This window comes from Mus musculus, chromosome 12 (assembly GCF_000001635.26).
Source record: "Mus musculus strain C57BL/6J chromosome 12, GRCm38.p6 C57BL/6J".
NCBI classification, from domain to species: Eukaryota; Metazoa; Chordata; class Mammalia; order Rodentia; family Muridae; genus Mus; species Mus musculus.
The window spans coordinates 80,242,741-80,264,795 of NC_000078.6; the positions used below are offsets into that span (position 1 = coordinate 80,242,741).

General features: G+C 50.1%; 1 protein-coding gene across 6 annotated transcripts in view; it reads right to left on the reverse strand.

The window, feature by feature from the left end:
* Nucleotides 1-17,680, reverse strand: part of Actn1 (actinin, alpha 1) — a 92,879-nt gene extending 75,199 nt beyond the window's left edge. For 3 of the 6 annotated variants that reach the window (NM_001346669.2, NM_134156.3, NM_001379075.1), the window contains exon 1: nucleotides 17,247-17,623. In NM_001346669.2, the coding sequence (NP_001333598.1) occupies nucleotides 17,247-17,351 (105 nt within the window). In that variant the 5' untranslated portion in view covers nucleotides 17,352-17,623. Of the gene's footprint in view, nucleotides 1-15,926; nucleotides 16,005-17,115 lie in introns of those variants that run through there. The other 3 variants (XM_030246514.1, NM_001379076.1, XM_006515389.2) reach the window with 3 other exon arrangements.
* Between the last annotated feature and the right edge of the window lie 4,375 nt (nucleotides 17,681-22,055).

The window sequence follows — 22,055 nt, forward strand, 5'->3', positions numbered from 1 at the left end:
GTATGCTCGCCTGACATGCACAAAGCCTCAGGTTTCATCCCCAGCACTGCTTAAACCAGGTGTGACGTTCCATGCCTGTGACCCTAGCACTTGGTGGAGGCTGGAGAATCAGAAATTCAAAGTCATCTTCTGCCACACAGTGCACCGGAGGCCAGCATGGGCTTCGGAAGAGGAAGCGAAAGAGAAGGAAAACTGGGAAGAAAGGAGGTGGCAGAGGCAACGAGATCGTCTTCATCCTTGTCGTCAGCAGCAGCAAGTTTTCAACTTCATAATCTTATTAGGACCATCAGGTCCTCAGTCACCCTGACACATGCAACCCATCAGATTCCCATAGCCCCTCTCAACAAGTCTGGATGACGGTGAGTACCGAAAACTTTACTTGAAAAGAAGGAATCGCTAAGATAAGGCCATTAGAGGGCCAGTCTCAGTCTGGCTTCTGGCTCTCTCTACATCACTATGTTCACCTGCCTGGGATTTTCTGCAATGAATGGCCCAGCCCCCAGCCCAGCTATACGCAACAAATGGAGACGTTCCCAGACGCCTGGTGACTGCTTCACACACAGCCTAGGGAGACCCTCACAGGCCCAGGATGCTGCGGGCCAGCTTAGACAGTGTGTTGCGGTTTCTGCACCACCTACCATTTTATGTTCACTCTGGGTGTGAGGTGCTGGGGGTGTTAGTCTTAGAGACCTAGTGTGGCTGGCTGGCTGCTCTGACAGCCTCGGTGAGCTCTCAAAGAGTTGATTTTGGCACCTGTCCAGAGAGCCAAGTGCCCCCTACTTTGTTATGGGGATAAAAACAAGACAGTATATTGGCAGGAGTCATAATAGACTCTGCAACAGAGGGTCACCATGACCACAGCAGCTCCAGAGAATGGAGGAATGGAATACCTACACACCAGGATCTGCCCAACTGACACACCAGGGAGGGGCTTCACTCAGGGCCACCCACAGCAACAGGGCCAATAGGAGGTTCCTGGGAGCTAGAAGCGCTGCCTTGCGGAAGCTGACCCAACAAAACCTCACTTCCAAGACCATCCTTGGTGCTGAAAGCCAAAGAAGGAAATGTGGAGGGATAATGAGCCTTCATATGACCCCAGGCTACCCCTGTGTCAACCACTTGGTACATTGGGACATCAGGCAGAGCCACCTCCTTGCTCCTTAGGAATGTGCTGTGCCATTTACTCAAAAGAGAATCTACAGGGACCTGGGGAAGTAGAAACTCAACTCCATCTCTGAGAGGCGTCCCTATCCCAGGCAGGGTTGGTGGCAGGCGCTCATCCCCAGCAGAGGGAAGACAGCCGGGACAGCAGGTAGCTCCCATGTTCAGCCTCCCACAAAGAGTTGTGTGAGCTGAGGCAACTGACTCAATCAAAGAAAGCCTAGAATGCTTTTGCTAAGAGGGAATTAAATATCACAGTGCCACTTCTCTAGAAGGTGGTTGGTTACAATGATTCACTGTTAGTTCAGGAACCGGACTCAGTACAGGACTGGGCATGTGGGAGTTGAGTATTAGCTGTAAGCACCAGGACTGTCACTACCACTGCCATCACCACCACGGCCACTGGCCAGAAGCCCAAAAGCTTTATCTGCCTCTGAGTACAGTGTGTCAGCACTGGGCCCGTCCGCTCTCAGGTTCTTGAGCCCACTTGCAGGGATGGGAGAAGACAGTTCCTTCCCATGTACTCTGACTCCTTTACAAAGCCAGCCTCACACAGACTGAGATCATGGCAGAGCGCCCCTGGCCAAGTCAGACTGCCGCTATGGACTCTCAATTCTTCATCCACATAACCTTCCAGGTCCCTTCTGACTTGGCATCCTAGGATTTTGCTTTCTTCAAACTGCTGCTGGAGAAAGAAGGGTGAGAGCAGGCTCTGAACATGAATGAGTGAGGGGCAAGGCCACCAGCAACACTGATTCTTCTTAGATTCCACGCAAAATGTCTTGCCTGGTTCTTGGGCCCACTGTGCCCACAGAGTTCACAGGGCAAGCAGCCTCCCTCACACAGGCGGTGGTGGCCAAGGCAACACAGGGGCTGATTGTGTCAGCCTACCTTGCAACAGGCAGAGACAGTCCCTACTCTTCTTTGAACATCCTATATCAATGCCTGGAGAGGCCAGGCTCAGGGACAGAAGCTAAGGTACCATTGATAACTCCAAACAAGGTCTCACTCTGATGTCCTAGGGAACTGGTTTCCCACTCAAGGCCACACCCTAGCCAAGCATTTCCTGAGTCAAGACAAAGAAGGCTGAGTCTTTGAGCCTAGTTATAGAGCACTGACTTCTGTGTAAGTGAAGGACAGGTGAGGAGAAACTCCTGGAACCTGAGAGTATAGAAAGTTCCCACAAGTAAGACTGCAGAACGCTTAGCTTCAGGCACAGGCTGGGAAGACCAGGGGCCCATCTTAAGATCACCTGAAGAAGAGCTTGAATCCTCTGAGCATCCCTTCAGAAGGGACCAACATGGTTAAGGAGATGGCTCAGTGGTTAAGAACGTTTACTGCTCTATGGAGGACTTGAGTTCAAGTCTCAGCCCCAGTGTTAGGTGGCTCACAACCATCAATAGCACCATCTCCAGAGGATCTGATGATCCATTCTAGACTCCGCAGGAACCCAAACACAAGTGCACACATACTCACAGAGACACACGGATAAAAATAAAAGCAAACCTTAAAAGGAAAAGCCCACCACCAAAAAGTCAAGAACAGTGAGTGGTACACACCTTTAGTCCCAGCACTTGACAGGCAGAGTGAGGCAGATTTCTATGCATTTGAGATCTGCCTGCTCACATACAGAGTTCCAGGCAGCCAGAGCTACACAGTTGAGACCCTGTCTCAAAACAAACAGACAAAGGGAGTGGGGGGAACAGAACACTGACAAGGTCCAGGCCTTAGCGATGATTCCCACGTGGTAATCCAGTTAAGACCCTGAGCACCACCTTAATTTTAACTACCAGCATGGAGCTCTGACCACCATTCGGTGATTATAACCATCATGGGTTATAAGCAACACTCAGCTATGACTGACTGGCCCAGCACCAACAAAACCCCCTGGGTCTCCTGAGGCTCTGGCACTTCATAGCACCAGTGTTCCTATGCTAAGAGAACAGGACAGGACTCTGCCAAGTGGCTCTTGGAGCTAATAGTTCAAAAGGGACAGTGTCCCAAATGCCACTCTCCAAAGTCCCCGACAGGAAGGTAGCAAGAGAAACAAGGCTTTACTGGACACCATGTCCTAGCCAGCTGGAGGTCCCATGGTTCTATCCAGTAACACACCTATAGTGGTTTGAATAGGACTCTCCCCACAGACTCTGTGTTTGAATGCTTGGCCTATAGGAAGTGGCACTATCGGGAGATGTTGGGAGTAGGTGTGGCCTTGCTGGAAGAAGTGTGTCACTGTGGGGATGGGCTTTGAGGTCTCCTATGCTCAAGCGATGCCCACGTGTGGCACAGGTACCTGCTGCCTGTGGATCAAGACTTAAAACTGCTAGCTCCTTTTCCAGCACCATGTCTGCCTGCCTGCCCGCTGCCATGTTTCCTGTCATGACAATAATGACTAAATCTCTGAAACTGTAAGTCAGTGTAAATTAAATGTTGTTCTTTATAAGAGTTACCATGGTCATAGTGTCTCTTCACTGCAATAGGATCCCTAACTAAGACCAAACCCCAAAGCTAAGGTGGCTAAAGACAGCAGGCTAAAGACAGCAAACCACACCTCAGGGAGAGCAACCAACATTAGCCCAGCCCAAGGAAGGAGAAGGAAAACTGAGACCTTAGTTTGACATCCTTTGGGGCCCCCAAGCAAACACAAGAGGACCAGAAACTTGCTAAGATTTTCTGAAGCAGGGATCACAGCCAAATATCCAACCTCCAGGGAGAAAGTGGTAGGGTGTTGGGGGAGGGACGAGCATGGATAGTCCCCTCAGGAAAGAAATCTGGAGTGTGCACATGGCTAAGAGGAAAAGCACAGCTGGGCTGTCTTCAAGGAAGCTGGGAGGTGATCAACTGCACCCTTGAGACTGAACACAAAGGGAACAGTGACAGGAGGCACGGCAGAGTCTAAGATCATCCAACACTCTGACACAGTCCAATGAGGAGGAGGGTTCCAAGCTACACCTGAATCTGGGGAGCCAACTAGACCTCTGTCCTGAAGCCAGGACACAACCTCATAGCTGGAGTAGCACTGGTCACTCAGACCCTGACACACAAGGCCTTCCTGTCGGACTTTCCTGCTACCCAGCCACCTTGGCCAGAGGCACACAGTGAGTTGGGAAACAGCTACAACACACAAGTTTTTTTGTGCCTTGTCATCAGGGAGCTAGACAATGTCTGTCAGGGAGGTCTTTGGAGACTCACACTTGCTACGGGACTCCAGGAAACCCCACAAGCATACACCATCTACTGCCCAAGCCGCCTCGGGTGACTGATCCTCCAAATGTCCTCAGAGCCAAGAGTTTCACAGTGACGCTCTGAGACAGTATTAGCAAGTCTGCCAACACATCTGTCTCTTCCAAGTTTCTCACCAGCCCATCCTGGAAGCCCAGGTGCCAACTGGGCTAGGCAACAGCTAAGTGGCTGAGAGCCAGGACAAGAGGAGGGGGGAGCAAAGAAACGGGGCAGGGATGGAGAGTTACATGCTGTCATCCCACTAGCTGTCCAGCTGTCCTGGGGGACTGGGACTGGGACTGGGACTGAACAACAGGGGTTTAACACAACTCCTGCCTCTGCCATTTTCTAAAACTCTTATGTTCATCTGAGCCTCCAACAGGCATGTCTGTCTCACAGAGTACTGGCTTCTGAAACCCTAGTTTCAATCCTCATCACCACTGAAAACCAAGCTTGGTGGAACTCACCTGTAACTCCAATACGTAGAGATGGGAGAAAACGAATCAGAAGTTCAAGATCATTCTTGGCTACATAATGAACCTGAGATACGTGAAATTCTATCTCAAGCAAATCAAGATACATACATACATATATACTTACTTACATACATACAGATAAATAGGTGAGAGATAGATGAGAGAGAGAGAGAGAGAGAGAGAGAGAGAGAGAGAGAGAGAGAAATGTTGCTACTCCAAGAAGACAATAACAAGATAGTGAGAGAGTATAAGTCCTCAAGACCCTAACCTCAAAGCCCCAGGATGGCAGGTAGGACATGGGAGCAGGTAACCACAGCACATGGGAGTCAGGATGCCAAAAAACAAGCCTAGGAAAAAAGACAGTGTTGAGACTGACTTACTTACATCCTCCCTCAGAGAGCCCACCACAGAGGCAGGAAGCTGAGCTCTGGCTTTACTGTCACCTGCAAGGAACAATGAAGCTCAGGCAATGTCTCCTCCAAGCCTCAACAGGACATGGGATGCAGGGTTTCGATGGGAGCTATGAGCTTAGCTCCAGTTTTTTTTTTTTTATTTATATTTTATGTGCATTGGTATTTTGCCTCCATATATGTCTGTGTGAAGGTGTCAGATCCCCTGGAACTGGAGTTACAGACAGTGTGAGCTGCTGTGTGGGTACTGGGGATTGAACTCACGTCCTCTGGAAGAACAGCCAAAGCTCTTACACCACTGAGCCATCTCTCCATTATCTCCTGTTTCAAAATGGTCACAGATTCATGCCAGCTGCCCAGACAGGGTTAATACGACCATATGCTTATTAACAAAAACATGAAACTCAGGATACAGGTCCATGCCACCAGGGAAGCCACTGGGATTCCAGAGAAGCTGGAAGTCCTGAAGAAGCTGGGTTCTGAAGCTCAAGTCGAATGTGTTAAAATAGAACTCTACAGTCAGCTAGTCAAGAACTAGCTTCAAAAGCAGACACTCTAGAAACCCCTGCTGTGCTCACCTGAACCTTTCGGGTCTTTCCAAGAACTCCCAGATGCCCTTTACTTCCTGCCAGCCGTTCCATCTCAAGTGCTGTGAGCCCTAAATGCAAGCCCATCTGGGAAACACCAAGAATGTGCCCAGTCCAACCCGCAGCACTATAAACGACCTCTCGTGCTTTTGTGGGATTAGGACGCATTAACAGTCACAGCCATAAGCCCAGGATGGTAGACCCCAAGTTAGACCTGCTCTTCAACCAGGGTCTTCTATGGAGAAAGGCCCAGGGGAAGGTTCCCCAGTCAGGTACCCCCAGGTGCCAAAGTGGCCCTACCACTCAAAGCTTGGCAGCCTCAGCAGGGCAGTAGTAGACAGGCCCAAGTACACGCATCAAAGGTGTAGTTCTGAATTTTCAAAATACATGTATAAAGCCAGGAGTGCTGGTGCACACCTTTAACCTCAGCACTTAGGAGGCAGAGGCAGATGGATTTCTGAGTTCCAGCCAGTCTATAGAGTGAGTCCCAGGACAGCCAGGACTAAAAAACAACCCTGTCTCAAAACAAAACAAAACAAAACAAAACAAAACACAAAAACAATAAATAAGTATTTATCGACACACAAACACAAGTAAGATAAACTTACATATATATTTAATTAATCAGGCTATAAGATTACTGTCATTTAACTTTTTTTTTAAATGTTACTCTGTTACACCTTAACTTATTATATGCACCTGCGCAAATATGTGGAGGTCAAAGAACAACTTCCAGCAACTAGTTCTTCTCTCCCATCACATGGGTTCCAGGCACTGAACTCAGGCTTCAGACTTGAGTCTTTCATTGCTAAGCCATCTCACCAGCCCCACGTTGCTTAACTTACATTTTTAAAAAAAAGAAGAGAGTGGAGGTGTCACCCTGGTCTAGTATGCACAAAGTCCTAGCTATATTCCATGCCCAGAACCACAGAACAATACATTAAAGGTGGTGGCTGGGTGGGGGTGGGGGTGATCCAGGGAAAAGGGGGTGGGCGATGTGCACAGACACCTCCAGTCCAGTAACCCAGAGGGCAGGAAACAGGGATCCGGGCCCAGTTCCCGCCTCCAGGAAAACACATTCACATGGCCCCTCATCCCAGCTCTCAGAGCTGAGTCTGGAAAATCACTTTTGGGTTCCTGGAAAGAAAGGCCCTTCGGAAATATCGGGAACTGGACTGGAAGGTGCCATCGTGTATTATCTGGAGGATGTCTGTGGTGTTTGAAGGGAACCACTCCCCCAGACTCAAGGCTTCAGCCAGAAACAACAGAGCTGCTGCTGGCAGGCAGTGAGACACAAAGGGGCAGAGCAGGGCAGGGTCCCCTTTCCTAGGCTAGCATTGGACGAAGAGGGATTAAAAGTTCCACTTTTTCTCCATTCCCAAAATACAAGCTGTTTGGCCTCTCTGTGTGGGGCGTGAGAAGAGAGCACCTGACTCCCACAGCCCCTCCATCCAAAAGGGAAGGGGGTCTCCTGTCCTAAGGGAAGACAAGCTACCTGAAGAGATTTGCCTGAGGGAGATCAATCACCTCCAGGTTCTATCCCCTGTGGCATTTCACCTACAGAGGGTTGAAAAATGGAATCCAACACCATCTTTCTCCCATCATTTCCACCTCTGCAGATGACTTTAAAAGAACGTTTTAAAAGGGCAGCTTTCTCTGGAAGGGCTCATACCCGTATTTGACGGCTGTCTTTTTGAGACTCCTCTTTGAGAACCCCACACCCATGCTCTCAGGTGTACCTTATCTTCTTCTGAGCGCCTTTCTCTCTCTTTATCTTTGTGACTAAGCCTATACTAAAGTATCTTTCTTCAGAAGAGGGGCACGGTAGCTCATACCTATAACAGGTCTGTAATTCTAGCATTCAGGAGACCAAGGCAGAACTGTTGAGTGTTGGTGGCCAGAGTGGGCTACACAGTGAGTTCCAGGTCAGCCTGGGCTACAGAGCAAAAACCTGTCTCAAACCAACTAAAATAAATAAGTCTTCAGGGCCCTATAAGCTATAGCTTGGCAACACAATCCTGGGCCTGCAACCCTACTCCAGACAGCCCCACAGGCCCCAACCACCAGGCAGCAGAAGCAAGGTAAGCAAAGAGGCACAGTCCCTGACTGGCTGCCTTTCCACCCAGAACCAACAGCTGGGGCCTCTGGTTTAGACCCTCTGAAGCCCTACAATGCTCAATGGCACTGTCCTCCAACAGGACAGCCTGGTCCAGAAACTCCCAGCCCTGAAATGGCAAAATCCATCCAAAGCCCCAACTTCCCTTACATCTTTCTGAACATGACTCTCAAGGCTTAAAGTGTGGACACCTGCAATCAAAATAACCCTGCTGCCTGGAGCAAAGCCTGTCTGGTTCCCCCAGGTGACCATAAACAAAGGGCAGGGCAGGTGAAAGGAGGAAGCAGCAGGGAGGGGATGCCGAACGCCAAAAGCTGGAGTCAGGGCTAAGAGCACCTTGGGGGTGCACAATGTGGCTACTGACATTCCCCCCTCCCTCTCCAACTAAGAAAAGTAACTTCAGAAATGTCTGTGTGTCATCCAGGATCTGTCAGGCTAAGAGTCCCTCCAGAGACTTTGGCTAAAACTCCCCCTAAACATTTCAAGTTGTGTCCAGGCCTTGGCTAAAGTCCCCTAACTTTTCTGAGTCTCATTTTCTCTACCCTAAAATGGAGATCAGCCCTCGCACGTTTGCTCACCGACATTAGTGGCAAGAAATCACATCACGGTTAATGTAAGAGTATAAATGTGAAAAACCATGAATCATAAAACGAGCCCTTGATTACATACCACCCCGAGGCATTGTTCACTCACATTTAAGACTCCAGTCTCAGTGAAATCATAAGCCCCTTCACAGCAGAGGGTGTGTCTGTACTGATGGTTAAAAGTCAGAATTCTGAAGTTAATCTGCCTGGCTTTGTGCATAACTCAGCTTATTAGCCGGTCAGCTCCTGGGCAAGCGACTTCTCTGTGTCTCAGTTTCCCATCTAGCAAAACAGACTACCAGCGCCTTCCTTGAAGAGGCGTGCAGACTGAGGTCATCTCAGTCAGTTAACTTTAATCACTGTGAGCTGTTGGTCTTTCTTTCTTACTTACTTACTGTTAATAAAGACTAGCTGGTTGACTGATGCAAAACAGACAGCTCTCCTGGCCAATCCACCCTCGAGAATCTTCTCTTCCCTCCCCAGAAAGTGGACAGTGTTTACATTTCCCTTTTAAGTACCTTTCACTTATGAAACATTTCAAACCAAAATGGAACACCTGGGCCTTCATGTCCACCCCTTCCTCTGTGGGCCTGGGAGCACATTACTCTGTGTTCCTGAATTCAGGTCATCCTAGAAGAGTGACCACCCTACATCTCTGTCCCCTGCTGCTGTGAATGCTAATGCCCCTGACTAAGGGTGTCTGACTGACAGGCTGGCATGCAAGGGTTCCTCCATCCTGGAACTTTTGGGACACAATCCTGGAGAAGACTCTGATCCATCTCAGTAGACAGCAAGTCATAGCCCTATGGGAGGCCCATGGTAGCCAAGGACCAAGCAGGCAGTTTCCAGGGGAACAGCATCCTCCCCATCTACACCCAGTTCCCATCCTCACTGCCTTTTATTCTCCTCCCACCTCTATAGAGGGCTAAGTCACCTACCCACTATTGCTAGGCAACTTCCCAAGGAGGTGGGGCTGGCTCCCCTGCCCATTCCTGCCTCGGACCCAGAGGAAAGCCACCCTTGCCTGCTGACCCTGGTGACAGCAGAAGGCGAGAAGAGAAGTGACCACAGTCCAACAGGGTTTATAGTTGAACATCTACAGGACTCCCTCACAAGGTGGGGACTTGGGGAGATAGGGAAAAAACCACCTTTCCTCCCAGCCCTGTTCTGATGTTTATGTATCATAAATTCTCAGGCAGTTTCCAAGAGGCCAATCAGACAACTTGCTTCTCTTCCTGATGACTCTTGAACGCTACTACTACCATAGCTCATGGTTCCAAATCCCAGCCCAGGAGCAGACAGCGAGCAAGAAGAAATGGGGTGGGGTGGGGTGGAGTGGGGGTGGGAGCTCAGGAGCACTGTTACCAAAGTAAGGATAAGTTATGAGGCCGGCAGATACCATCTGAACTCCTGTGACAGTATTCACATTTGGGAGGTGGGATGACAGGCAGCTGTCAGCTTCTTCTTTATATTATTAGTCTTTTCTTGGGATTTTCATTCGAGACATAATTCTCATAACATCAATGTCACCATTTTCCGCAATGCACAATCCAGTAATTTTGAATCTATTCACAAGGCCACGCAACCACCACCACAGTCTAATTCCAGAACATGTCCACCCCTGGGGTTTTATTTGTATACATCTATCTTGGCTTAGTGCTCCTACGCATGCAGACTATTTATTTTATAAGCAGCACCGCAGAGCGAACAACAGAGGGGGATGGGACCACCAGCCTCAGATCGCTCTGACCTTGAGATCCTGAAAAGGTCAGACAGTTCTCCACCTGGGAAATGTGAGAGGGACACGCGTGCATATGGGCCCTCAGGATACCTACTGCAGGCTGAACTCCCAGTGCTCCACCCACCAAAGTCCAGTGGAAGCCTTGAAAGAAGGCCTTGAAAGAAGGTCTGAGGGCCTCTTTATCCCCCTCGCTGTCCAATGCAGCTGTAGAACCTGCCAGCATATTATTATTTTGACAGGGTCTCACTGTGTGGATGGTCTGGCACTAACTACATAGGCCAGGTAGACAGATGCACATGGCTCTCTGTCTCCCATTAAAGAAAAGGATGGGTCCCACACCTAGTCCTGACACTGTCTTGCTGAGTAGATGGGCCCAGCTCACAGGACTGCTTCTGTAGAGATGTGAAAGGAGAAAAGGCAAGACCAGGAGAGCAGGCACTCCTTGGCTGCATGTCAGCCTGTGGATTACCGGGGCCCCAACAGCACCTAAAGAGATGTGAGCCTCAGGAACCTAACTAGTGACCTGCTTGGACAGCCTGGCTTAGGCATCACTCTCAGAAAGTAAAGGACCAGGGGCTGGATATATAGCTCAATTGGTAGAATGCTTGCCCACCATGCATGAAAAGCCGAGTTCGGTTCCCAGCACCATAGTATGTGCTGTTACACGAAGGTACTCCCAGCAACTTAGGATGTACAGGCAGGAGGCCATTCTCAGGTAAGCAAAATATAATCAAGGCCAGCCTGGACTACATGAGACCCAGCCCCCAGCCACCCACCACCCCCCTAGTTTCTCCACCTAAACTATGGTTGTCGTAACCCACAAGACAGAGCACCCAGGGTTTTCAGTTAACACCCTGTAACTGGTTCCAGTAGTCCTCTCAATGATTCAATGGCATTAGGTCATCTTGACAATTCAACGACATTAGGACTGAATTCTTTCCAGGAGCCACACAGCAGAACATCCAGGGCCAGGTCGTATCTCAGGCTGGGGCTGCCCCGTCTCAGCTCTAGACCCATAAAAAGTACATCTTGTATGACAAGCTCTTATGCCCATTTTCCAGTCTGTGGCCATCAGCCAGGTACCCAGTGCCAGGTCTTTTTAGAGAGCAACTCCCAAAGCCATCCTCAGAGAAGAGAGATTCCTTGTGAGTACCCTTCGGGAGCCTGTCAACCTCTTCACCCCGAAAAGCCACCTCTAATGTCCCTCACCTTGGAAACTCTGGTTGTCGGGCCACAAGCCAGGCCTTCTCACACCTGCCTGAGCTGACACTTGATGGCATCAGTGGCCTGACAGCCCAACTCTTCCCTGCCCCCCTTCTTCAGGCTTTGTCCATTGCTGAACCAGTAAGGGGCACCTGCTCCTAGCCTACCCATGTGGAGCAGGGATTGAAGAGGAAGGAGCTCCATTGAGTTCTAGGGTGAGGTAAGCTTAGGGAAAGTTGCTGGGAGGTGTGAGGGCAGGGCAAATTCCTGGGCTAGATGGCCCTTAAAGGACATTCTCAGGCTGGAGAGATGGCTCAGGGGTTGAGAGTACTGACTGCTCTTCCAGAGGTCCTGAGTTCAATTCCCTGCAACCACATGGTGGCTCACAACCAACTGTAATAGGATCTGATGCCCTGTTCTGGTGTGTCTGAAGACAGCTATGGTGTACTCATATAAATAAAATAATTTTTTAAAAAAGGACATCTACTCTCCGTGTGTTTCTTGCACTATGATATGATGACACAAGTTTTAAGTACTTTCTTTCTGGTTAGGTTTTTGTTGATTTGGTGGGGTTTTTTTTGGGGGGGGGCGGTGAGGGGGGCTATGAGACAGGGTCCCAAGCTGACCTAGAATTCACCTTGTAGATCCATGATGGCACAGCTAGTCAATGAGGAAGCCAACATTTGGAACCCCAGCACACCCAGTGCACACTCATCTGCAGAGGCTGGAACCAGAATGCAGGCCTAGGATTGGGTCTTTATCTAGAACAAACAGAATCTATGGCTCCAAGCAGCAGTCTCAGTGGTCCTGTCCCTGTGTGCTCAGCATCAGAAATTCAGGAAAGAACAGGGCAGCCTGGGTTCTGGGCCCCAAAGGCACTGTCACAGGCATGGCAGTCAAGAGGACAGACTATGAGGAGTCTGAGGATGGAAGAGCCAAGTCTTTCTAATTTCACTTTCAACAGGTACCACCCTGGTTTGGGATGTCTAATCCTTCCCAGGTAAGCCCATTCATGGGAATTGTAGGTAAGCGCCCATGAGACTGCCCAGTTGCCCAGAAACCAGTGTGCATGAGGTAGCCTATCTTGCTGAGACCTAGCCTATTTGAGTCCTATTCACAGACATTTAATTTACCTGCCAACAGCTAGTGGATACTCGGCAAATATTGATTAAGTGTCTTATTATGAAAGGCCCCAGGGCTGACACCTGTGGGGATACACAGTCACCCAGAACTTCCAAGACCAGAGAGAAGAGGAGAATATAATTAATTCAACAGCAGAAGCACCATCCTACATCTCAAGTTGAGACTGCATCAGCTAGGGGGCTGGAAAGATGGTTCTGTGGTTAGCTCTGGCTGTTCTCCCAAAGGACCCAGGTTCACTTCCCAGCACCCACATGGCAGCTCACAATTGTCTGTATCTCCAGTTCCAGGGGATTGGATACCCTCACACAGACATACAGGCAAAACACCAATGCACATAAAAAACAAACAAACAAACAAACAAACAAACAAGCATCGCTGGCTTTTACAAGAATGGAGTTTGAGCAGAAGCTTAAAGGACCTGGCCCAAGGTCACAGTGAAAGAGGATAGATCCAGGATGTGACTCCAAGTCAATATTCTCTTTAGCCTGCCTTACACCTGGGCTCGTACACTCAAGGGTGTGGCAAGATCTCGAGAGAGGGAACACACAGAGAGACGCCTTTGGTCATCATGAAAAGAACTGTCTTAGGAAAGAAAGATGACTTCAGGCCTGATCCTGAAAGTCAGGAAGATGATCCAAGCTGTATCTCCTCTGGTCCAGAGGTCTGTGCCGTAGCCTTACTTTGCATTTGGAGGTATGTGGACCAGCCCCAAGAACTCTGCCCCAAAGCATTCTCTGGACAAGGAATAGCACAGTCACTCCACCCGCTTTTGGCTCCTTAAGTCATGCCTCCTGCCTGCTCAGGCTTTTCTTTTCTTTTTTTTTTTCCAAAGATTTATTTATTAATTTTATTATTTGAGTACACTGTAGCTGTACAGATGGTTGTGAGCCTTCATGTGGTTGTTGGGAATTGAATTTTTAGGACCTCTGCTCGCTCTGGTCAACCCTGCTTGCTCAGGCCCAAAGATTTATTTATTATTATACATAAGTACACTGTAGCTGACTTCAGATGCATCAGATCTCATTACGGATGGTTGTGAGCCACCATGTGGCTGCTGGGATTTGAACTCAGGACCTTCAGAAGAACAGTCAGTGTTGTTACCCGCTGAGCCATCTCCCCAGCCCTGCTCAGGCTTTTCTACCTGCATCCACCGTCACCAAGGAGGCGTTCCCACCACACCATTTCAGAGGAGCAGGTAAGAAATGGGGGAAGGAGCGGGGCAGAAACGCATTAGGTTCACAGGTAAGGAAACAACAGAGAGATCTGCTCTGTCTCACTCAACGTCCCACTTCTAACACCTAGAACTCAGCCTGGCTCACAGTCAGTATTCACAGTGCATTTGCCAAACTCTAGCTAGGAAAAGCTCAGAGCTGGAGAGATGGCCCAGTCACAAAGGGGCTTTCTGCACAGGTATTAAGTATCTAAATTCAATCTCTAGCACCCACATAAGTTGGGTACAGAGGCACAGGCCTGTAAGCTTGGCACTAGGCGGGGCAGAGAGACAGGTAAATCCCTGGAGTTTGTTAGCCAGTCAGACTGAGTCAAGAGCTTCAGATTCCATGAGATAGACCTCCCCACCCCCCACACACACCCCACACATCCCACACACACCCAGTTTTCAAAAACAAAATGGAGAGTTGGCCAGGTTGGAGGCAGAGGCACACGGTGTCTCTGAGTTCAAAGCCAGCCTGTTCTATGTTGCAGAGTTCCAGACCAGCCAGGGCAGGGCATAGAATGACTCTATCTCAATAAATAATGTAGAGAGTGACTCAGGAAGACACCAAACATCAATCTCTAGCCACCACATAGGCATACCCACACATACACCACACACAGAGAGAGGAGAGAGAAGGAAGTGACTTGCCCACAGTCTCGCAAACAGCTATGCTGCACCGGGGCTAAAATCAGGCTGTCCTCTGCCTCTCATGGCTCCCACCGCACCGTGTCACCTCAATTCTCCTCTGCCTCCTCTGGCCCTGTTCACTCATAGGCGGTGGTCCCATATAACACCCACCCTACTCGGTAGGAAGAACAGCAAACCCTACGTGGTGCTGGCTTTACACCTTAAGAAATGTCCTATCATTCTGCTAAGCACTACTCAGGTGAGGAAACGTATGCTCACAGAAGGCAACTGAGAATGAACGGCCAATGGCCACAATCTTGAACCAGGTTTTCCAGTCAAAAACAGAGGGCCTTCTGCCAGGCTGCCACTATTAACCTAAGCTAATGTAGATTCCCTGATTATCCCAAAACCTACTGGCTTGGGATGCCAGACTTAGTTCTCTATCCTTCCTCCAGCTGCTTCCAGTGCGCTGTACACCCGCCCTCGGCCCAGGCTACTTCTCTCTTAACCGGCCTACTCATCCTCACATGTGTCTAGCTCACAGGGCTGCTGGGATCTCCAAGATAAAATGGGTACCATGCTGCCCACATTAGCCAACATCAGCCTACATATATTACATATGCCCGGAGATGATGACCAAATTCCCCCGGCGTCTGTTCCTACCAAGTTTGTGTTCTGGGAGGCTATCATTTTCTCTCCAACTCTATTGAATATGTTTGTCCAGCCATTCATTCTTTAATACTGAGTGAGCATATCGGCCCAAGGCTCAGTATCTTCAACAACTCCATCACTCCTGTCTCTTCCAGCACAAAGGTGGACTCCTGGAAGGGACTTCTATTCTCCATAGAAGAGCCTAAGATTTCCACCATTCTAATCCTAACCCCTTCTTAAGAAAGATTTTTTTTTAAAACTCTGGAGAAATGGCTCATCCGTTAAGAGCATCAGCTGCGCTTTCCAGGGACCCAGGTTCAATTCTCAGTACCCACGTAGCAACTCATAACTGCCTGTAACTCCAGTTCCAGAAGATCTGACACCCTCACAGGGACATACATGCTGGCAAAACATCAATGCACACTTTAAAAAAAAAAAAGTCACTTTAAGAAACTTTTTTTTTTTTGACAGAAAGAAGCAGGGGAAGGAGGGCATCTCTCGTCCTCCCTGGAAATCTCCAAACTTCTCACTCAGTTTTCTCTTCCATCAACAGTCCCAGGAAATAAATTCGAGAGTGAAGAAGGGGGAAAGACCCTCAGCCCTCAGTCCTTCCAGAAAAGGGGGGGGGGGGCTGACAGGAAGAGGGCGGTGTCTGTAAGCTACTAATACATTACAAAGAAGTCAGTTCAAAGCCAAGAGACGCTCTTAAGTTGCTGTTGCAGTAAGAGACAGGGGCAGGGCCCCAGGTTGCCTGTTTAAGGAAGCCCATTGTGGTGTGTTTTAAATTACCTCTGCTGGTCTGATGAAGTGAGCAAAAGGGCACCGTTTCAGGGCTTAGGATTCCTGAGTGAGCTAATACAGGATGCCTTTAGCTGGGGGAAAAAAAAAACCTTCAGCCGGCTCACTAAACTCCCCCCCTTTTAAGTTTAAAAAAGGGAATGAATGTTACCATTTTTGGACATGAGCATTCTCCCTCAAGCCCAGCCCTAACCGCACTATCCAGAGGGACGCGCCATCCTGTACACCCCCCCCCCCATTCCCAGATCACGAAGTGGGGGGGGGGGGACTGAACGGGAGTTGGGTGTTGGGGGGTCAGGGTACGTGGCCGCCTAAGGAACGCGCTCTCTGCTCAGGCAGGAAGCCGTGACAGGGTTAATGTCTCCCCCTCCCCAAGCAAGAGAGGTTTCTGACCTCTTCCTGCCTATAGCCATTACGCTCCGGACCCATCGCCAATTTCTCAGCTCAGACGGGGCAGCATATCCCGAACCTTGCTGATGGCGACTAGGATACAGGGCCGTGGATCCTCGGAGAACAACCCCAAATATCTCCTGAGACTGTCTCTCCACCAGGAGCCCAACTAGAGCCAAGCTACTCAAACTCGCGTTTCGCCAGCAAAAGAACCGGGCAGAACACAGATGTGAGGGTTTGCAGCCACCAGTTCACTGAGTTAGCAATAAAACCGTTCACCGTCCTGACCCCGCCCCCACAAGGCCCTGAGGAGCCCGCGAACGACCCCCGATTCTCAGCTCCAGCCGCACTCCGGAACGTCCACTTCCAGGTAGATCCCGAGGAGGTCGCCAAACCCTCCGACACCGGCTCTGCCCACTGTCTGCAGACCCAGCTCGGGGCGCAGTAGTCGGGGCAGCTTGCCCCTATGGTACAGAGCCCCAGGGGCGGCCCAGGAAGCGTGCTGCCACCGCACGCCATATGGAGGCGCCAGGAAAAAGAAGGAAGGAGAAAATCGATCCCGAGTAAGCAGCCATGGAGCCTAAGTCTCAGCCCCAGCCTCTGGAGCATCGCCCCCGCGCCTTGCCCACGGGGAGACAGTTTCGGCTGCACCGGGGTGGCCCGGACCACCCGCTCTGAGGCGATTTGCCCTCCGGCGGCGCCACCTCCCCGCGCCGCGGCGAACTGTTCGCGGGCTCCAGGGCAGGGGTGCTCCGCTCTCCCGCCCGGTGCCTGTAACTCAATACCCCACCTCGCAGTGGCCGCGATGTCCCCGCCTCCGCTCTTGCGCGCCGGGAATTGGTTTCCAACCCGGAGCCCAGGAGTGCAGCGGCCAGAGCGGATCAGGGCTCAGGGCTGTAGCGGGTGGGGGTGGCTGCTAACCTTCCTCTGCTGCTTCTCCCAGGCCGGATCCAGGAGCAGGTCCCGATCCCAGTCCTCTTCAGGCTGCATGTAGTCGTTGGTCTGCTGGGAATCATAATGGTCCATGATGGTGCGTGCGTGCTAGGAGCTGGATTTCTTCCTCCACCTTCTCTCCAGGCGACGGCGGCTGCTGCCCGGGTGTGGGGAGGGTGTCGGCAGGGCTGGGCTGGGCTGGGCTGGGCCGGGCTGGGCTGGGCTGGGCTGGCGGGGCCGGGCTCGCTCCCCTGCGCCCGCTTCCGCCGCGGCTCTGTTCGCAGAGGCTGCTGCTGCCGGCGGCGGCTGGAGCTCGCGGACTGCCTTCCTGGGGCGCGCGCTCGGACCTAATCTCCACGCACACTGCTCTCAGTGAACACTCGCGCTGCGGGAGCAGAGGCGGGCGGGGGCGGGGAGAAGGGGCAGAGCCCTCCCGAGGTTCTCCATTGGCCAGGCCGAGTTGCCCAAACTTCCCCCCAGCGCCTCTCATTGGGAATTCCTGGCATCCGTCAGGCGGGTCTCTGTGCATATAGGTGGACTGGGCGGCCCCCTCCGGGCGCGCACGCCACCGCCCACTCCCTGGGTTCCCACTCCCCCGCAGCTCATGTGACACCACCTTAAGCTGAACCGGAGTGGAGCCTGGGGACGCCTCCCAGAGCTCGGGGACCAAATGGCACTGTGCTCCGGAGCCCGAGGAGTCGCTGAGGATTGGTCCCGTTCCCTGCCGGCGGGAAGGCCCAGAACTCCGGCGCACCGGTGTTCCTGCGGTCCCACGCAAGCTACAAACCCCAGCAGGGCGCGGGGAAACCCAAGGCATATTTCGTTTTCTCTTTCTCGGGGAAACTAGGTTGGGACAAGTCGGCACCCTGGAAAGGGGTTGGGAGGGCCCACAGTAGAAAGGAATTTCCTGATTCCACCACTGCTCCCGCCCCGCCCCTCGGGACCAGGCTGATCCCTGTCCTTCTAGAGCCAGATTTGTGGCTAGCTGGCATTTCTCAGCCCACTGAGTTTCCCGCCTCGCCAAGGATCCTTGGGTACTTCTCTAGGGTTCCGTGCACTGGCCCGCTGCGGACTTCTTGTGTGGCAGCTTGGCTGTCCGGCTTCCCAGGTTCCTTGGCAGGTATTCCCCGGTGGACTAACACAGCTGAAGCTACCTTCTGGAGACTAGTTTCCTCCTTCCCCACTTTTACAGCTTCCCTACCTACACTTTGCTGAAACTAGGAAGAGCCCTAAAATGGTCTACCTGTATCATAAACCTAGCAGATGCATACACCTAATAGATGGAGAAACTGAGACTCAAAGAGCAGAGCTAGACAAGAGACTTAACCAGCATGGACTCTACAGGCCCATTTTGTGTGTAACCTTGTGCCTGACAAAACCTTATTATCCTTGGAGGAGGAAGAAACAGCGCAAGACTAACTAAACTGCTTGGTGCTAGCGGTACTCCCTGGGCTCAGTAAAGGAGGGTGGAAATGTGTTGGTCCAGCACTGTTGCATTCTGGGAAGAAGCCGCCCGGATTCCTAGTGGTCTTTTGAGGGACTCTGAGTATGAAAATCAGTAACAAGGAAACCTGCAGTTGGTTTTGCATTCTGGTGTGGACAACAGATACATCCCTCTTGTACCAGTAGGGCTTAATTTATACAGGCATCCCTTAATACTCGGGACTCATTTCAGAACCACTGCAGATACCAGAATCTGCAAGAGCTTATGCCTCACATGTATAGAACAGCACAAAATTGATTGATATGTAACCTACTTACAGCCACTGTACACTTTAAATCATTCCCAAATAGAAAAGCCATGTGACTCGGGAACTGGAGAGATGGATCAGCGTTTAAGAGCACTGACTGCTCTTTCAGAGGAAAGGACCCGGGTTCAATTCCCAGCACCCACATGGCAGCTCAGTCCTATCTGTAACTCCAGTTCCAGGGCTTCTAATACTATCACACAGATGTGCATGCAGCCAAAAAGAAAAAGGGGGGGGGGGGAAACATAAAAGGAAAAGAAATGTCATGTGACTACTCACGCTGTTGAGAAAATCCTGACAGGAAAATGAAGTCTCCAGGGTCAGCAATCCCCAGCCCTCAGGATACTTTTAATCTGTGGTTAGTTCAATCCAAGATTCTGAAATGTGAAAAGGGAGGCCAGATGTATTTGTAGGACGACTGTTTAATCCAGAGGCTAGTGTGGTCTAACAGGTTTACTTGTTAGATGTTTACTGACAGAAAGAGTTCTGAATTGGGGTAGTTGAAGCCCACAATGGTCAGATGGAAGGGGAAAAAGTACCTCTGGTTGACAGAGGACACAATGGTGGAGATGTAAACAGATCCCCCAGTCACGAGTCAGCCACACACGTTCATGCCATTGTTACCGTCAGCACTGTGTCTTCTCTAAGCTCTCGGCCAAGGAAACAACTGTTTCTGGGATAGAGACAGCAGATTTATGGACTATTTTATAAGCACTTCTAAACTATGGCTCTAAACCTAACAGAGAGAGCAATAATGGTGCTCTATCTGCTCATTCACTCCATAAATATTTTCCGAATACCTTCTGCGTGTCGGGGAACAAGCTAGACATCCTGTGTATTTAATAATGATGAAAAATCCACAATTTTCCCCACAAGTACATCAGAGACAGACTTGGAAGCAAAGATGTGCCCAAATGAGACAGAAGCACGGGGAGATCCGATGTGGTTCTACAGAACCTGGAAGAGCCCTGAGCCCTGTCGGGAGGAAGACTCCAGGTAGAACCTGAGTAAGCTTTAGGGAAGGAATGAGAGTCAGATGAGCTTGGGTCCTTATTCCAGGCAGAGGAACCAGGGAAGTTAGCACACAAGCACACAGGCGCAGGAGACTCCGCGTCTACCATCTCAAGGTAGCTAGACCCGAACAGTAACAGAGAAAGGAAAACAGGGCTAGAGGGAAGGCCTAGTGTGCCCTGTGAAGTCAGAGGGAAACAGCTGGCTGCAACCCAAAAGACCTGTTGTCGAAACCAGGCTGTATTAGGAAAGATGTGAATAGAGACAATTCTGGGCGACAAACAGGAGTTTAATTGGATATAAAGAGAAGCAAATTTTTTCACGGTACACTATAAAACAGACCATGAGGTTTACCTGTAACAAATATTTAAGTTCCATCTAGCAGAAAATAAACCAGAGCCTGAAAAAGTAGAAACTTGTTCAAGCTGCACGGTGATACCTAAATACATGCCTTTAATCTAGTGACTTTCAATCCTAGTAGATTTTAAGCTCTGTTCTTCCAAGGACAATGTCAAGAATCATTTTATGAAGCCAGGCAGTGGTGGTACATGTCTTTAATCCCAGCACTCAGGAGGACGAGGCAGGCACATCTCTGAGTTCAAGGCAGAGTCATTTTATGGTTGTGATTATTGACATCTAGTTGATAGCAGCCAGGATGCTATTTGAATCCTACATTAGCCACAACAGCCTCCTCATGACAGTGAATTTCCTGACTCAAAATCTCTCTCTCTACTGCCGAGAACTGACAAGGATTTGTTATTTGGAAAATTTGGTGAATGTGGGAAGTTTGACCACGTGAGCTGAGATACAAAGTTTTAGGGGGAGGACCGTGGGTTGAGTTTGAACACACTTGGGGTGCCTTTCACATGTCCAGCGTTGGTTGTCTAGAAAGCAGGCTGGCTTCATAGTCTGACCTTAGAGGAAACAGATGTGAGAATCGTCTGTGTATGGGTGGTATTGACACTATGAGAGCAGAGCAGCAGCGACAGACACCAGTGTGGACTAAGAAGAGAGCAAAGGCAGAACCTTGGCACACAACACTTAAAACGAGGTAGAGTGGGGAGGCTTGGTGCTAGAACACCTGCTTCACATATACTGGGTTCTGGGTTTGATTCCTGAATAGTAAGAAAGAAGAAAGGAAGGGAGAAAGGAATAAAGAGAGGAAAATAAATGAGATAGTAAAGAACAAGAACTCACGGATAAGCAGTTAGCAGAGGAAGAGGAGAGAGCTTGGAGCTCCCCTGTACCATGGAAGTAGAGGGGTGATAGGTTTTCAAGGTGAGGGAAATGGGCCATATCAGATTTACCAGAAAAGCCTGGAAGTGGTACCTAAAACAACAGTCTCTGGACATCACAGCTGGAAATTCTTCTGTCCAGGCTTTCAGTGGAGTGGCCACAGCTGTGAGTTTAAGAGCCACTAAGAGGGAAACAGAGGCAGGCAGATCTCTGAGTTTGATGCCAGACTGGTCTATAGGGCAAATTCCAGGACAGCCAGGACTATCTGGAAAAATCAAGAAAGAAAAAGAAATGTATTCACTAAATGGTGAATAAGTTAAGATCACGAACACAGAGGGAATCGTGGCAATGAAGGGGAGCTGCAGTCAAAGGAAGATTTCTTTAAAACAGAAACGTGAGTTACTGGTGGTCTGAAAGATGGATTCAATTTGGAGGAGAGGGCTGAAAACAGGAGGAAGGGAGGATTGAGGGGCCGCACAGAGCTCTTGGGACAGGACCACCAGTTTAAGGATGGGTTGTTGCCCAGAAGAAAGACCTGAATGTTCTGAGAAAAGAGGGAAGTAATGATGGGGAAGAATGACAACGGCATGTGGGGGCGGGGCAGGAAGTGGGTGAAAGCCATAACTGATAGCAGGAGAGAAAACCCTGAAAGGTAGGCCAGAGCCGATGAACACACCTTCTCACAGTCAATCATCGCTCTGGTGACATTAATCCCAGAGTAACGCGACCTGCTATAGAGGAAACATAGTTACTAAAATTGTTGCTTTAAAAAAAAAAAAAACCCAACAGATTTTAAGATTTT